The 18,605-nt window shown below is 45.7% G+C and overlaps 1 protein-coding gene across 1 annotated transcript in view; it reads right to left on the bottom strand.

Moving 5' to 3' along the window:
- Positions 1–18,605, bottom strand: part of LOC105484171 (anoctamin 2) — a 363,016-nt gene that overhangs the window by 164,643 nt on the left and 179,768 nt on the right. The window contains exons 11-13 of the mRNA XM_011745546.2: positions 15,336–15,496; positions 10,467–10,549; positions 3,372–3,482 (exon numbers count right to left, since the gene is read on the bottom strand). Coding sequence (XP_011743848.1) covers positions 3,372–3,482; positions 10,467–10,549; positions 15,336–15,496 — 355 coding nt within the window. The remainder of the gene's footprint in view (positions 1–3,371; positions 3,483–10,466; positions 10,550–15,335; positions 15,497–18,605) is intronic.

Here is an 18,605-nt window from a genome sequence, read left to right as displayed (position 1 = left end):
GGATTTGAATAAATATTTTTCCAAAGACGACATGCAAATGACCAAAAAACCCATGAAAAGACGTTCACATCATTAGTCATCAGGGAAATGCAAGTTAAAACTACAGTGAAATACCATGTCACACCACTGGGATGGATAAAATTTAAAAAACAGATGATAAGCATTGGTGAGGATGTGGAGATGCTGGAAACCTCATAAATAGCTGGTTGGAATGTAAAATAATATAGCCACTTTGGAAAAATAGCATGGCAGTTCTTTAAAATGTTAAACATAGAGTTACCATATGACCCAGCAATTCTACTCCTAGGTATATACTCAAGAGAGAAAAAAAAAGCTGGTACACAAACATCCATTGCAGCATTATTCATAGTAGCCCAAAGATGGAGACCACCCAAATGTCCATCAACTGCACTGATAAATAAAATGAATCAAATCCAAAATACGGAATATTATTTGGCAATAAAAAAGAATGAGGTACTGATATATGCTACAACATGAATGAATGCTTAAAAAAATATTGCTAAGTGAAAGAAGCTGAGGACCGCATATTCTACAATACCATTTACAAGAAAGTCCAGAATAGGCAAATCTATAGAGACAGAAAGTAGATTAGTTGTTACCCACGGCTTGGCAACTATTGGGTACAGGGTTTCTTTCTAGGATAATAAAAAGGTTTTCAACATAAATTGTGTAGATAATTGCACAAATCTGTGAATATGCTAAAAACCATTGAATTGTACACTTTAAATGGGTGAATTTTAGTGTATAAAATTAAATCTCAATAAAAATGCTTAAAAAGTAAATGGACTTGGTATCTTTAAAATTAAAAAAAAAAAAAAGCAAATAGGTCTTGGGGATCAGGCAGAGCTGGGTTTGATTACCACCTTCCACACAACTAGCTATGTGGTCTTAAGCAAATTCCTGCACAACTCTGGGCATCAGTAAATGGTAGCTTTTTACCATTCAGCAGGAAGGAAAGTTAGGAGAGGTGGGGATATGCAGCATCAGGGTTACAGTGAAGGCAGAACCAAGGTGATCTTCTGGGGTGAAACAAGCACATCCAAGACCATCAGCTAGAATTTGATTCTGTAGTCCCTGTCTATTCCTCAGAAGAAGGTGCCTTTCCTAAATATTCCACATGCAATGGTGCCCCTGCAGCAATGCTATGCAGCGGGTATTGACTAAAACTCTTCCTGCAGACAAGAGCAGCGTCCATCTGTATCTCCCACCTATGGCTGGATTTGGCAAGAACAGGATCATTTGCAATGTTGAAGAAACGGAGGGAACACAAGAAGGACCCTGACAATCAAATTCTAGGCCATTTTTATCTTACACTGCTCATCGGAGAAGGTCATCTCCCCCCACTGCCCATAAAGCATTAGCTGCTTTGAGCTTTGCGTTCTCAACAGTGTAATGAAAATAGATGTTGAATGCTAAAACATAAACATATGCATCATTCATAATGCATTCAGATGTTTTTTAATTATTCATGGTTCCTGAAAGTTATTTGACCAATCATTCATATATACCCAAGCAATGTTTATATTAGAACCACAGCCTCAGTGTACGCAATTCCAGCTCCTTGGCATTCCCGTCTATGGAATTAAAATTAAATGAGTCAGTGGTCAATAAAAGTTACATGTGATTTCCATAAAATTATCCATTGTATACTGCTATGGGGTAGAGAAAGAAGTTTGCATGGCATTGCTGAAGCTGACAGAGCACAGAATGCTTGCTTTCTGATGAGGGTGGCAGTGATGACGAGTCTTTCCTAAGAATGAATTCATTATTTCCCTGAATAATTGGTGGTCTTGGACTTGGTCGTCGTCTAGGAAAAAAAATAACTCAGAGGGCCACCCTCTCTGTTCTGTTTAAGTTCTGTTTTCTTAAAAGAAAAAAAAAAGTGCCAGTATTTTGGGCTCGAAAACACCACATTCTTCTGTTTTGATGCTTGCATAAATTTGCATGTTAACATGAATGGTTCCAACTTAAAGAACGTGAAATGAAATGAAATTTGAATTCAAATCCAAGATGGAGAAAAGACACATCTAAAAGCAACAGATTTTCAATCTAGTGGATTTTTTTTTTTCAAGAACCAGATTAAGAAAGTCATAAACTCTTTCTCTCTCTCTCCCTGCCCCCCTCAACCACTGCTTTCAAAGACGGGTGGCACACAGAGACAGGTATCCCAAAGAGCATCCCCATGTCCCCTCAGCATAGATACTCAGTATTTTTACGAACCACAGCACACATTCCGAAGCTCTGTTTTAATGACTACATGCCACCATGAAACTCAGAGACATGACTCAGAGGACACGGTCAAAATCACGTATCCACTTTTGGAGGCCCACCGAGATAAAATGAAATGTAAGGAACATTGTGTGAGTAGCTTGAGCAAATATAGGCATGAATTTGCCTCTGCAGGCCCTAAGAGCCATTTCTTGCTTCATCCTTTGATTTTTCCCATTGCAGTTGAAGGCTGTATGTCATAGTGGTTAGGTGCACAGACTAATAGACCTGCCTTGGAATCCCAGATCCACCAATGATTTACTGGCTGTGTGACCTCTGGCAAATGACTTAATCTGTGGACATAACTTTTTTCATGAGTCTTCATTTACATAGCAATAGTACCAGCCTCGCAGACTTATTGTGAGATAATGCAGCACATTTAGAACAGTGTCTAACATAGAGCAAGCATTCCATAAGGATTAGGCGTGGTGGCGGTTGCTATGGTGGGGTATTAAATGTTAAATGTTACTTTTTTTTTTTTTTTTTAATTCTTTTGAGACAGAGTCTCGCTCGGTCGCCCAGGCTGGAGTGCAGTGGCCGGATCTCAGCTCACTGCAAGCTCCGCCTCCCGGGTTCCCGCCATTCTCCTGCCTCAGCCTCCCGAGTAGCTGGGACTACAGGCGCCCACCACCTCGCCCGGCTAGTTTTTTGTATTTTTTAGTAGAGACGGGGTTTCACCATGTTAGCCAGGATGGTCTCGATCTCCTGACCTTGTGATCCGCCCGTCTCGGCCTCCCAAAGTGCTGGGATTACAGGCTTGAGCCACCGTGCGCGGCCAAATGTTACTATTATTCAAACTTTAGATGATGGTAGGAACCAGGCCTGAACTGCTTCTCCTCCAACCTGCCCTCCCATTTTGACCAGACAGCACCACCCGGGAAAGAGCAGTCAAGTCATCGCGAAAGCCCATTGCCAACGATCTCTGGCTGCAGGACAATGTGAGATGTCATGTTCTCATCCCATGCTGCCCCACATCAACCCTTTCTCAGGCCCAGTCTCCCTTCACTAAGGTGTGCCAAACAAAATGACAACAGGATCTCAACAAGTAAAGGGGACCGTGAGCAACGAGGGCAGCCTCGTACCTCGTGGCCAGACTCCGTAGTGTTTGTTTCCAATTTCTGGACAGCCGACTTGTTGCTCTCCTTTAGCATTTTCTCTCGAACTTTGGTTTCATACTCAGGCCTGGAATGTTCCTAAACCAAAGAGCAGAGAGTGGTTAGTAAACGAAAGGAAGAATGGCCTTGGCCTGTGGGTTATAACCAGACACATGTACACTAACATCAGCGTTTAGGATTGGACGCTATTGGATATGAACTGCCACACCAAACACAATCACAAGGCATCTAGACGTCACAACCTAACATAAGAACACAACGTGAGGAAGAGACAAGGGACACACAATACTCGTTGTCACACTGAAAACCAAACCTGGGCACGTTCCTGGGGATAGCGCCAGTGTTGAGAAAAGAGAGAGGAAATGTTAACTAGATGGTTGATATGAAGAGAGGCCCAGTACTTTGCAAAGCCGTTTCACCAGAGGCAGAGGGATATCCCTGGTCATCCCACCAACTATTTTCAGACCTCAAACTTCTAACTTTCAACAAGCCAGCTCCCAGCTGGAGAAACAGATGTGCCCCACAGCTGGGAGTGAGGGCAACAACAAAACTCCTTCCCTGCTCCATTATTCTCTGAGCTAAAATGGCGACCAATAAACATCAAAGTCAAGGGTGGCCATAGGGAATCTTAAAATTCACTTGCCTGGACCTGTTTCCTGTACAGCCTCGGTGAGTAACTCATTGGCAAGTACAGCAATGCTCAAGAGACCTCACTGGGCCATTCAGCAACACAAACCTGAATCGTGAGTCACCAGGCATGGGAAAGAGCACCTAACTAATCCAGAGGACCATGGTCAAATCAGTGCAGATGCTGGGGCAGGAAGATGCATGACTCACTTCAAAGAAAATTTAACTGTGTACACCTGGCCTCATTGGCGGGTCTTCCTTACTGTTTCCAGCTCAAGAACAAACATCTACAGGTGTGAGGACTTCATGTTTCTGCATCGTTTATTGATAACTCCTGGGCAGGGATTCAGGTACTGGCTCACAGTGGGCTCTGCTATTCAGGGAACACACATGTCCTTATCCCTGTCCATATGTCAGAGATTCCAAAGGTCAACAGGCCAGGCTCTTGACCTCTCTCTGGCTTTCCTAAGACATACCACGATGCAGGAGAGGACAGACCATGTAAGTGACTAACAAGCATAACTAAAACAACAGCAGGTGGTGCCATTCCATCGTCACCCATTCTCCAAGGGGACGTCAGTCCCACCCCTTCCAGGAGGCCTTCTCCAACTGTTGCAACATACCTACCAGGTGGGGTCTCCTCCCTCTCTGAATTCCTAGACTTTTATAGCTTATACCACACATTGCAGCTCTTCATTACGTATTTTTCTTTTATTGTTTCCTAGCTGTTTTGCATGTGAGAGGCTTCTTACCCTAACATAAAGATCAGCTACCTGCTCTGTATTATTCTGTGTTTTGCACAGTACTTGGCACCATGCAGAACACACAGAAATCTCTAAATGCTTGTAAAGTGCACTTGATTTTGTCTCTCACCTTCATCCGTTCTCCAACACAGCATTTCCTAATGTGTGTGCCAAGAGAATTTCAGCTAAAAAAGGACTCCAAGGTCTAAAACACTGGAAAACACTATAATGTATCGACTTTCTGAGAGTCACAATGAGCATATTAAAAACTCTGAAAAGTGCTACTGTCAAGACACTTGCTTAATTTTCCTAAGCCCATCATTTCCCACAGAGCAACTTTTGCCTGTAACAATTAATAACCTGCAGAAATACTTTGAGAACTATGGTTTGAGGTTGTCCCCCGTGGCCTCTGAAATTTGGTTGCTTTACTTCTACATTATTCCAATGGGAGATTTTAATTACAAACTGTAGCAGTATCTTTCAGTGAGTTCCAGAAGAACATGGGTTCTAAATCTCTTCAAGCCAGAGGAGCCTCTCCCCTTTCACACCCTGCACAGGGGCTAAGGGAGGCACCCCCAGCTGACCGGCAGGATGTTTCTGATTATCTCTGGCTTTCCAGGGCATGATGTGGCAGGACACAGAGGAGTTTGCTTGAATCCCTCTAGGTGTGGCTGTGGCTTACCTCCCCCCACACTGGGCCTCAGTTCAGAGCTGCCTCATCTTTTTTTTCTTTTTTTTTTTTTTGAGACAGAGTCTCGCTGGGCTGCCCAGGCTGGACTGCTGTGGCATGATCTCGGCTCACTGCAACCTCCACCTTCTGGGCTCAAGCGATTCTCCTGCCTCAGCCTCTGGAGTAGCTGGGACTGCAGGCACATGCCACCAGGCCCAGCTGATTTTTTTGTGTTTTTAGTAGAGACAGGGTTTCATCATGTTGATCAAGCTGGTCTTGAACTCCTAACCTCAGGTGATCCGCCCACCTAGGCCTCCCAAAGTGCTGGGATTACAGGCATGAGGCACTCCACCTGGCCATAACTCTCATCTTTTTAAAGCAAGCCTAGCTTCCTAAGCACTCAGACAGGAATGTGAAACTCAAGGAAGAGACAGGCTGCGCTGCACTCAGCTGAAGCAGGCCTGACAAGGACCTCCCTGTTTGCAGCCAAGCAAGTAGGGTGAGGTTACAGAATCCCTCAAAAGTGGACAACTGAGCTCCTGGCCAGAGCAGAATCCAGCCCCTGGGAGGGCTGCTTTGACACACCCGGCCATGGACAGATCAGCCTTATTCCTGATGTTCCCTACACACAACAGCACTGGATGGGTAATCTGATGCCAAGTCATCACAGATCATCACCCCTCCCACCGAGACTCTGGGAACTATTTCCATTTGGTCAGTCTCCCCAGGAGCCAGCTGGGAGGAAGAACCCAAGCCTGCTCAGGACCACACTTGTCTTATCTAAAGAGGTAAGTCCAGAGATACATCCAACAAACGTCTTCAACCAAGAGTCATCAAGCACCCGCTATACTCTGAGCTGTTTCCAGGCACTGAGGCTATCCTGCCAGTCCTAAACACAAGATCCCTCCTTCCCTGGAACTTACCTCCAAGTAGAGGCAAGTTACAGTGAGTAAACCAGCACAGGAACGAGAAACTAGCAGATGAGGACAAGAACAGCAGAGGAAATAAAGCAGGATGGCTGCTTCAGACTGGGGAGCTTCGGGAGGCTAATCTGAAGATGGCAATGTTTTCACTGAGACGCAAAAGCCGAGAAAAGACAGGCCTTGCAGAGTCTGAGGGAAAAGCAGTCTGTGCAACAGGAACAGCCAGGGCAAAGGCTGGAATGAGCTCGAGACAGAATGAAGGCCTAGGTAGCTGGAAGGTCTAAGCACGAAGGAGAAGGACAGGAGCTGGGGTTAGAAAGGTAGGCAGAGGATTTGGTTTCCTATGAAACCAGAAAGAAGTCACTGAGGATATCTAAGCTTTGATGTGATACATGAGGGGTGGGAGAGAGCTGGGTGGGCAGGATATCTGTGTTCGGATAAGGCCACACTCTAAGAGTTGCAGGGTATTCCTGATGTGACAGGAGGTAATGGGTAAGAGTGGCCCACTGAGTTGAAGATGATCCCATTTCAGAGTATAAAACTCTGGAGGTCTGGCAGATCTCCCTGCAACAAGGACAAACAGGATCACGGGAGTCCTTCAATAAGTCCCGTGGTGATGCCCACAGGGACACCCATAGGCAGACCTGCACTGGCCCAGGGGGTGGGCTCTTGGACTTGGTAGATGCCTTCCTTCCCCACCCTCATAAGAAAGCAGTCTCCAGTCTTCTTCTGGCTTCTCTCTGGTTTCCAAGCTGGACTTAAGCCCTACTGCTTGTTCTACCCCTCCTGGGGTGACCCAACTGCTGGAGGCACCCAGGTGGGAGGACTAGAGGGTGCACAAGCTTTGGTGTATGTCAGCTGGCACCCTCCTTTCCCCTGGGAAGCAAGTGCTTCCTATTGGATACCACGGGGAAGAAAGATGTCTTAAGATTATAGACAGCTAGACTCGCAAGTATTCCTGATACTGGGAGGGGTCTGGTTAAAACCGAAAAAAACTTCGTGCGGCATCACGAGGTCAGGAGATTGAGACCATCATGGCTAACATGGTGAAACCCCGTCCCTACTAAAAATACAAAAAAAATTAGCCGGGTGTGGCGGCGGGCTCTTGTAGCCCCAGCCACTCAGGAGGCTGAGGCAGGAGAATAGCGTGAACCTGGGAAGCAGAGCTTGCAGTGAGCTGAGATCACACCACTGCACTCGAGCCTGGGCAACTGAGACTCCGTCTCAAAAAAAAAAACACAAAAAACAAAAAAAAACTTCTAATCATGGCTTTCAAGGACCCCTGCCTCCCTCCCTCCAATGCCCAAGTAACAGCTGCCTTCCACTCACTCCTCATTTTGAATGTGGGTTAAATGCTTCATCTAAGTCCTAGGACCCTTGTTCAAGTCATTCGTACCTTGCTATCCTGACCTTCATGCCTTCCCATGGCCTGGGAGATACAGATTAGCAATCAGGACCCTCCCTGACCCGGTCACCAGACTATGCTTTTCCCTTGTCACCACTGCATACTGAGCCCTGTCCCCTGCAGCCAACGTGACTTTCAAGATATCTTGTTGTTGCCTATCTACACCCCTCGCTTTCCCAGGTCAAGGCTTCTGCTGCTGTTTCTTTCTTGTGGGCGCCCCTTCTTCCCTTTGCTGTCCATTAAAAGCCAACCAGTCTTCAAAACCCTGATTTTTTAAGAATTTCCTCTCTACATTAGCCGGAGCAATTTCTCTCGCACACTCTCCATTCTATTCTAAATATTTATAGACCAAAGAGCACCCTGCTGAATGCAGCCCCTCGGAGATCAGACACTATGCCTGAGATAATTCCATATTCCATACAAAAACCTAGTATGTAGTGGATGCTTAATGGCCATGTTCAGAATTGAACTGAAATTGATGTGTGCTAATCCAAACTAGAAATGCATTAAAGGAAAAGTTGAGGCTGGCCTATGCACATGCAGGGCACACCAATCACACTACAGAACCAACCAGCCTTGCAGCAACCTCACACGGAGATCCCATCCGGATTGTCTCCTTAGGCCCCGGGTAAACCCAGTCTTGGCCAGGCCCCTCTCAGCCAGCACATGAGCTCCTCAAATCATGTACCTCCCAGGAAGTCACCATGGCTCATTGGGTTAAACAGATAAACAGGAAACCTGGCTACAGAAAGAAAAATGGATGATAGTCTCACTCCTGCCAGGGGCTTGTTACAGAGATTTCAAGGGTATTGAGTTATAACTGAGGCTTTTCTGATGGAGAGAGTATGTTTACACTTGCCCTCTAACAGAGAGATGTGAGGGCTTCCTCTACTCTACTCGGCAGACACACTTAACTTGTCTCTGGGCCTAAACAGGCTTGGATGCCGGGATGCATCTTCTTTTTTTGGAAACGTTCTATGGCATTAGGGGAGTAGGCACTATACCCTACCCATCGCCCCCAACCTCCGTCTCTCTCTGTCTCTCTCATGTATATGAGACATATTTCAGCTAAATCAAACAGGACCAATAATACAAAGATTTTCCCACTAGATCACCCACATTCAAACTTCTAGAGTTCTTTCTATTGGAAGGACCAGTTTGGGAATTTTCTTGCAAGAAATGCAACTGTCTTTACTATTCTCTGTTGCTTATCTTCCTAAATAATTTGAATCCTCTCTGAAGGCAGAATGCATATGTATATTCTCTCTTTCACCACGGAGTTCATGATAGTATTAGTCTCAGGGTATATGCTCAATACTTAGGACTGGAGTAGAGTGGGTGCATGTACCCATTATATGGTAAGGCAATGGGGTGGAGTAGGATGGGGATGCAATTAAGTGAGAACCCATGGGAGGTAGAGAAAGGCTACAGCATCACATCTCTCCTTCCAGCACTTTCAGGCAGCACACCCTGCACTGGTAGATTCCTTTCCATGCAGCTGCCCCGCGGGTCCTGCCATTCTTCAGCCCACCTGCTCAAAGGCAAGTAGACTACCTAGAGCATTAAGGAGAAGAAATGGTAACATGCCACAGACGTGGGGACATACAGGCTTGGGAAGAGACTCAATTAGGGATTCCACTTCTCTCTCATAAAGTGTCAGGGCCACAAGGCCCCAGGTCCCTAGTCCAAGGCAATCACTGTAGGAGAGTAAGGAGCAGGCTTGTGTTCCATGCAGCCACGTTACTGCTGTGGCCTTACTGCTATGGCCAGCCCTTGCAAGTGGGTACTCAGGCAACTGCAAGTGCCTCCTGGCCCTCCCAGACACGGCCCTCAGCCCCTCACCCACGATATCCACACTATTGAGAGTCCCTGCCTGATGTCCCATCCATGGTGGTACCTGGTATCAGGAGGCCTTGAAGATTTTAGTGGTCAGAACAGAGGGGCTTGCTGAGCTTGGAAGTGAAAGAAGAGGGGAGGAGAGCTGAGTGGCAGTGGGGTTGCTTTGGGAGGAGCGGGAATTATGGTGGGAACAGATCATGGGAGCAAGCACGACACACCGCCCATCATCGGCTCATCAGCATCGAGACTCGGGGGCTAGTCCTCAGAAGAGCTATGAGGGAAGGCTGATTTATTTGCATTATTTAAAGATCATCTGTCCAGAACACGGCTCTAGAAGAACCTACCCTTTCCCTTAGCTCACGCCTCCGCAACTCCCCAGTTTCACACACAGTGCACGGGCTTGTACCACAGAGGTTTAGTGGTTCTTTCTTCTTTCATAGACATCAAAGACAACCAGCACCTGACACCCTGCCTCTCCTTGGGCCCTCAGGAGGCTCCCAGGGCATTCTGACACATCCCTGATTCTCTGGCTTTATGATTTCAAGATGACCTCTCGCCTCTTGTTTTCTTGCATCTTCTGCCACCTCTTCCCCCAGAGGAGGGCACTGGGACATCTGCCCAAACATCAGGCTCAATGCCCTCCAGCTCAAGGGAAGAGGGGGCACTTGGACTTTTGGCCTCAGCGCAGGTCAACCATGGCCCAGCCCATGGAGCCAAGCTACACAGGCAGCCACTGTGAGACCCAGCCAGTGACAGCAAACATACATGGTTATCTCACTCAAGAGAGTCCATTTCCAAGGTCAAAACAAAGCAAAAGCCCACAGAAACATGTGAGAAGTATGTGAGAGAACTCACTTCTTCCTCTTCTATGCCAGTCAGGTCCCAAAAGTAGCCCAGTCGCATCTGCAGCCTCTTCCAGTTTTCCAGGAACATGGTAGCTTAAAAAGAACAACAATTAAAAAAAAACTCAATTATTTTTGAAGAGTGGATTCTGTACCCTTTGGGCTCACCAGTGGAGGTGGGGGATAAACTAATAGATTTTAAATTTAGGAGCTCTCTGGAATACATTTAGCCTCTTTTTCCCACTTCTAGTTGAAACTGCTAGAAATACTCCACATCCTTGAGAGTCAATAGATATGTTATACACACACACACACACACACACACACACACACACACACACGCTCCTTTCTCCACTTCTAAGTTATGAGAAGAGGGTAAACACTGATCCAGAGAAGTAAAGTAAGGAAGGCAGGATGAAGAAAATAAAAAGAGAGGGGTCTGCAGGATTTTTTGACAAGTCTCATCTTGCCTATACAATACATTCTTTCTTCCTTCACCTTCCTCAGCACTCTCGCTTTTCCCCTACATTTCTGTCTTTCTGTCCCCAGCACCACTTGCCTCATTTGGGCCCTAATCATATCATTCTGCGGTTACATAACAGTCTCCTAACAGTTCTGCCTGACTCCAGACTTTCAGCCTTCCAACCTATCCTGCATGTAACTGATAGAACAATCTCTGTAAAGTGGTATGCATTCATTCTTCCATTTGCTTAGCGAATAGTTGTAGAATGCCTGCCACACCTACACATCCATCAGTTTGCCTGCCCCACCCATGGCCCTTTGAAGGACCAGCATGCCTTTCTCAGCATGCTCTAGGAAGAACCTGATCCCCCCACCAGCCCAACCCTACAGCTACAGTTTGTTATACCAGAGCTGAACACCTGATCCAGGGCCTGCTGATAGAGCAGGCAGATTCCCTCTTTTGAAAACTGAAACTAAAAGACACAAAGAGGAGCAGGGAAGGGAGAGACCGCGCAGCACCTGAAAGGAGGGAAGGCCTTAGTTTCCGACAGCATCTCCAGCTCCAGTTCCCAAGAGGCCCGGCTATATTTCATTTCCTACACCCAGGAGCTTGCCTCTTGTTTTCTTAAAATAAATCTCTTGTTATTTGAGGAAGTTTGAGTGAATTTCTAATCCTGCAAAAGCACCAGTCCCAACTAAGGTATCTGCAATGCACAAAACACCATTCTAGGCATTGTCGGGGAGATCGGGTGAACTTCATGTGGATTTTGCTTCTCAAGTTGTTTACAGTCTGTGAGAAGAGATTGTAAACAACTACAATACAAGGCATAAAGTGATCGAGGCCCTAAGAATGACACAGATGGAAACGCTGTGGGCTTGCGAAGAGAAGTGCTACCTGTCAGAGGAGGCATCCAAGCTGATTTTTGAAGGACAATGGCATATGGGCACGGAAGGAGTGGACAGAGGAAGGGTGCCAACACTACCGGCCTACATGTTCAATGGCTCCTTACAGTCTAAGTTCTTCTCTCTGGATTCCAGGACTATGTATGTTGAGGCTGAACCATCTATCTGAATCTCATCCTGCCATTTGTCAACATACATCTTGCAGCTGGGTCATCCCCTCACCATCTTCTCCATACTCGATTTGCGCCCATTGTCCCTCTCTCCTGTGCTGTCCTCCAGCTTCTACCCTCATCCTATCCTGACCCAGCTCAAGTCCTCCTCTTCCATAAGATCAGTCCCCACAGCACCCTGTCCTCCTCACTCCTACTGCCCTATGTTCATGGCACCCTGGAGAGGGAGGGGACATGACATTCCCTGAGGCCACCCCTACAGATCCACCCCACCCCTAGCAGGAGCCTGAGCACACTTCACTACATGCCACGCCTGACTACTGGCCGGCACTTCATGTCTGTGATGTAATAACAGGACTGTAAACTCTTCCTGGCTCTTAGCTGCCTATGTCTACCTCAGCCACAGCTCAGAACTGAGAATATCAAACACTGATGCACTGGTTGAATACACAGTTACTTAAAGCTGCACTTGTTTTACTTGCATTTGGTGCATTTGTTTTACTTGCATTTACTACATTATGGTGCATTGATTTGCATGTTTTCATCTGACATGATATTTTGCACGCACTGATTTGCAAGTTTTTCTCCCTTGGATTTGAGGCCTTTCTCGAGTGAGTGTATTCTGACCTCCCAACACTGGCTTTGGCCCGGAGATACTAAGAATGGTAGCAAGTCCCTCCTCTTCCTACTGCCCCTTCCTTGGTTCCTGAGGAGGGCTGTGCACACAGCAGTGCCCAGAGTGCTGACCGACTGGCGTCTCCATGAAGGGAGGAAGTCAGACGGCAGGACAGATGAGAGGGGCAAAAGAGTCATGGATAGATGAGTCGTGAGGGCAAGGGAGGACCATCAAACTGATGGAGAGTGGCTCCCAGTTCTATGCCAGGCGCTATGCTACATGCTTTGCATGCATACCTCATCCACCTCTCACAAGAACACTGTGGGGTAGCTATTATTTCACTCAACTTACAGATGAGGACAACATTGCCCAAAGATTAAGTAATCTGCCCAAGGTAACGGGGCACCTTGGTCAAGGGTATTGACTTTAGTGTCACAGAACTAGGTTCACATTTACCTGCTGTGGGATCCCTAGCTGGTAAGGAGCAGAACTGAGACACACATTAGGTCTGCCTAGGTCAGTGTCCTTAACCTCTCTTCAGAAAATCGTTCTGAAACGCTGTCTCCTTCCTTCCCTTTTCAGCAGGACCTCACTCTCTTTCCCAGTGTTCCCTAGAGTTTGAAGTCAGAGTCACAGGGGAGCTGGGTCTGAAGACTCCAACAGACTCGGGTCCTGCTGACTGGTATCCCTCAAGACCTCCTGACTCCACATCGCCCCTTCCACTGCCACCAGCAGCCCAAGTCTCCCTCTACATACAGCCATTTCTTCCCAGCCTTATTCCCACCCAGCACAGCACCACTAATCATAATAATCAAGGTAATGAGAGGCATTACTATTATTTTTAATTGTCATTTGTAGACAATCTTGCCTAAGGGCTCTTGGCTGCTGTAACTGAATACACAATCACATAAAGCACAGCAAGGCTGTCAAAAAACAAAACCAAATCCTACCCTATGCCAGGAAGCTCTGGCGCAATCCCACCTCTGGGTACTTTCCCTGCACTGTCATGTGAGAGGAAGACAGTACGTCCAGGGGTGGGGTAGGAAAAGACTGAGGATCTCAGAAGGGGTGAGGATCTCAGAAGCTGTTCATTACAGCTATCGAGGGAAGAGAAGAGGCAGTTGTTGAAACTTGAAACTAGGAAGTACGATTGAAAACCAAGTTTCTCTACAACAGGGGATTATGTGTCCCAAGAAAGTTCTTGAAGGATTATAGACCTGGAGTTATTAGGCTTCAGCTACTCAATGGTGGTAATATCAGCAAGATAAATTATGGGAATTAGAATTGTAATATTTCAAAAAATGAATACGTATTCTGGGTTCCAAATCAGTTCAGGTGGGTCTTGGAGTAATTCCATGATACTCCTGTTTGATAAGGAGACACAGAGCTGCCAGTGACTTCCCAGGCAGCAAGCCCCAACTTGAGTGTGTTCTACTGACCCTGCCTGTGAACAGTCCCAGGACTCTATGGTCACAATTCCATTTCCTCCTGCTCCAACTCTCGATGGGCTGACATTGCCCGTGTGCTCCCGGGATGCAGCTGCTCTCCCTGATAATAGAGAATAGAGTGTGCCCTGGAAATTTTTCTTGGTGGCCTAGCAATACAGGAATCTTTCCAGTCAAGTTCTGTCTCCACCCAAGTGAAGGTCCACCGGGAATGGAGGAAGGTCGTGTTCTACTTCTCCCAAGAACCACTGAGAATAGGCCTCTCTCTCTCGTCCTTCTCCTCATACTCTCAGGGATGTGTGACTCAGGGCCCATCCTGGCATATCCTCCGGGCCCCATGGAGTCAGTGATAAACCAAGCAGCCTCTGCAGCAGGACTGTGGTCCTGCTGGTCTGTGACCAACGTGCACTGTGACCAATGTTGCACTGTGGTCCAATGTGCAAACCAAGGGCCTGCACATTTGGTGATGAGTAAAGGAGCAGGTGGTTACTCAGATGAGCTGACACATGTTGACTTGGTCCCTTTTCTAATACTCATGGGTGTGTCTTCTTAGAAATGCTCAGTTACCATGGGGTGGTTATTCTATGTTATTCCAGTTTGTGAGAAGAGGAGTGTGTGTGTGTCTGTGTGTGTGTGTTTATAGTCAGATAGCTATGGCTCATAACAAGTTTATTACCCCCATACTCTGGGAGGAAGGGAGAAGGAGAAAAATGAAGGAATTATTTTTTCCTCCACAAATCCCTTTGATGGGAATACTGAAAGCATTACTCTGGCGATAAATATTAAATTAAACAGTGCAGGGACAGTACAGTCTACACTCACGATGTCCTAACAATAGCACTGAACTGGAGTCAGGAGACCAAATCTCAGCCCACGTTTACCATGAGCTAACTCTGTGACCACGGCAGTCACTCCACCATTCTAAGTATTGTGCTGCATGATATCTACACTCTCACCTAAGTCAGTGTACCTGGAGGAGTCTTACGGGTGTGCTAGGGGTTTTCGAAACAGGCATTGGTTCAAATTCTGAATAAATCACACATGGGACTAGTACAAGGTTAGCATGACTACATCTGAGAGAAAACAGATAAAGACATGAAGGATGTTCCTATTTCTATTCACACATATGAGTAGTGAAGTGAAAGCTATTATCCTTAAAATACTTCTTGGGATGGGAAGAAAAAATGTGAAAGTAAGTAACCTGAAGGGGATGAGCTTTAGAGCTTGGTCACTCCACCCATTTAAAGGAACTGCCCATATAAGCAAGCCTGGTGATGGCCACATACCCCACAGAGCCATGAAGATGGAGAAGAAGACGGTGGCAGGGTTGTCAAACAGGTGGCTGGCCCGCGCGGTCCCACAGGCTGAGCTGAGGTTCCAGTAATCACAGGACTTGTCGCACAGGGGACACATGATGAAGGCATTCTGCTGGTCACACATCTCTCTGCTGCAATAGATGGAGGTTGTTGGGTCAGATGGAGCTCAAGCATGGTCCGCTCTAAGAAAAAACCATCCCCCAAATAGCTTCCATTTCCAAATCTAAGGTTGAGTTTTTCAACTCCATAAGTAAGGAATGTTAAAGTAGTTAGCGTTGGATCACTGGATTCTTCACCTGGAGAGTGTTACTCATATTTGGTTCAAAAACAACAACAAAAAGACGGGGTATAGAGCTCCCTGTCACTACAAGTGTCCTGGAAAGTTACTGAGATCTGTCAGAGATACTGGGCATTAAATTATACCTCCTAAAGTCCCTTCAGAACGTGTTGGGTCCATGAGGTTGGTGGGATGGGATGCATCAACAGTTGTGAATAAATCACAGCCTGAAGCTGGATTTCATCATCCATTCTTCAGTCTAGGCTGTTTTTGTAAAGCCTACTGGCTGTCTCACAAACAAGTGATACTGGTCCCAAGCAGAAACAAACATGAGTGTGTGGCTAGACCTGTGCATGCTCTCACCTCTAGAAGATGAAGTTCTACACAGGGAAGAATGGAGTAGATCTGGGTGGAAAGCCCTTTTCTAAGAGCATGAGCTGGAGAGGCACTTGTAGAATGGAGATTAATAGCCTCAACCTAATAAGAATTATTATAACCATGAAGTAAGATTAGGGACAATGAAAGAGCAAGGCAAATTCTTCCGAGGTCTAGATTATTTGACACTTGGAGCATGAACCAAATAATCTCTAATGGCCTGTATTCCAACCTATTCTTAGTGTATTTCCATTTAATGGACTGAGGAATATATTTGAAATCCCATTCACTCGTTAGCTGACTAGCTGTATCCAACAGATTTAGGCTCATATGAATGCTTGGAAATAAGAACCAAAGAATCAGCCCTGACTGGCTTTCCCAATAACCCTCTACACCATACACTGATAGGAAAATGAATGAACTCATCCCTCTGTTGTGTAATATTTTCCCAGGGAGATGGGAGGATGGTTAAGCTCATGGCTCAGGGGGAAAGGGTGGAGAACTTAAGATTTCACGAAAGCAAAGCATTGGCTGTTCTTACAGGGCAACTGGAGACAATGATGGGGAGGCAGGGGATCCAGCACTGAGAACAACAGCTGTTTTCCACACAAAGCAGCAGCAGAGGGCGCTACAGAGCATGACTCACAAGTGGGAGCCACGGCTAGGGTAAGCAAGCTGGTGCCCTGTGTGCTAAAGCCAGTGCTCAGAGGAAACCTGCAAAGCCAAAGGAATGCCTGGGTCTATTTCCTCCTTCATTAAGAAGTTGAAGGGTGGCAGATTTACTGAGGGGCTGTCACTTTCTGTCAAGCCCCAGTCCCTAGGCTTCTGTTTTTAATGAGCTACTAAGTCCACAGGAGGGAAAGGCCTTCTGTGTGAGAGAATGGAAATTCTTGGTCTCTAAGGATAAACCCCAGTTCCTCCGCTGACTCGCTGCTAAGCTCTCCGTTGGCAAAGTTCAATAAAAATGACTCATCCACATCGAAAATATTAAATAGTAATATCTTAATAATACATTCAGCTGTGCTAGTTTCACCTGGGCATGTTCTGCTTGGTGACTAGAGAGCCCAGTTTATGTCTTCTGGGTCAGACCTGTGTTTGCTATGTAGTTGAGAAGGAATGGTTGCTTTCAGAGAGGAAAGTACCCCCTTAAAAAACAGATTTACACCGAAAATCACTTGTCTGTATAAATTCTAGTAAAAGACTTTCACTTTTAAGTCACATCCAAGAACATATGAGTTCCTCAATGCTGCTCTTGGAGTATGTGTGTTAGGGACTTCATTTAACTCAGCGTTTTTTTTTTCTTTTAAGCATGGACTGAGGAGACAGAAACCTCGTCAACTGAAACTAGTCAATGCTAAAAGGTCAGGAATGAAAAACGTATTAGCAGCCAAGCGGGTGCAAAGCACTTTGAAACTTAAGTGCTGTGTAAATTACTGGTTTTTAAATTAGAGTGCAGGCAACTATCCATCATTTGTACAAGATGGCAGCCACCATGGTATGGATTCTCCTCAAATCATTTAAATGCGAAGTCAGAATGCTTTCTGTATGTATTGGAGGGTTTCTGATGTAATCAATTTTAACAGAATTCTAGAGGAATTCTGGCTAAGAATGACATCGAAACGACTTTGTGTTTTCTGAGACAGGCTGCCTCTAGACAAGCTGAAAGATGAGGAAGCCTGCCTACAATGGAAATCAGGTCTAGCATACTCACTAAGCTGCACGATCCACAGGTTTCTAGTGAGAAGTAACTGTGGCTATAAATCCAATGCTGTATTCCTTTAATTTATTATTTTCTCTAGAAAGCATAAGAAGCTTGATAAACGGCTTGACAGTCCATTGAACCAAGACCCTAAAGTGAACAACATTCTTCAGGGTAAATCACTGCTCCTGGATTAGGCGATTCAGAGCCCCGTTAGCGCAACGGGAGAAGGTACAAAGAGGCAATCATTCAGGAAATTCAGACTAAACAGCTGCTATTAAGGTCTCAGACCTAAAGTAACCAATCTTTTTTCAATATGGTTTAGATTAATCAGCTTTTTAAAAAATGTCCTAGTGTTCTCTGTTCATGTAAGTGCTGAACAAATGAAATCAATCCCTTGGTGAGTAGAGACAGGGAAGTTCTACAGAGGGATCATGCACGCACAGAAGTATTGCTGACAAGCTTATGCTTATATCTCACATATCAAAGTTAAATTACTGGGAATAAAAGGTATCATTTAAAGTTCCACCTAATCCATGTCAGTTTTCTGGTTTTGAGGTTGTGCCGTAGTTACATAAGATGAAACCATGGGAGGAAACTAGACGAAGGGCATGCTGGGCCCCTCTGTACTATCTTTGCAAGCTCCTGTGCTGTGAATCTAAAATTTTTCAAAATAAAAAGGTTTTAAAAAGTGAGCGATAGTAAATTTCAGGCTTGATGACGAAATTAGCAACCTCTAAAATAATCCCAGGAATACTGTAAGTTTTTCATCACAGTTACGCGTGGCTGATAGACACAAACCCTTAGAGTATGTGTTTATTTAGATTCAATATTGGTTTTTAGAGAAAATCCCTTTGTTTATAAGGAGTGGCATTTTGTGAGCTTCTAT

Source organism: Macaca nemestrina, chromosome 10 (genome assembly GCF_043159975.1).
Source record: "Macaca nemestrina isolate mMacNem1 chromosome 10, mMacNem.hap1, whole genome shotgun sequence".
Taxonomy (NCBI): domain Eukaryota; kingdom Metazoa; phylum Chordata; class Mammalia; order Primates; family Cercopithecidae; genus Macaca; species Macaca nemestrina.
This window is presented reverse-complemented; position numbering and strand designations above follow the sequence as displayed.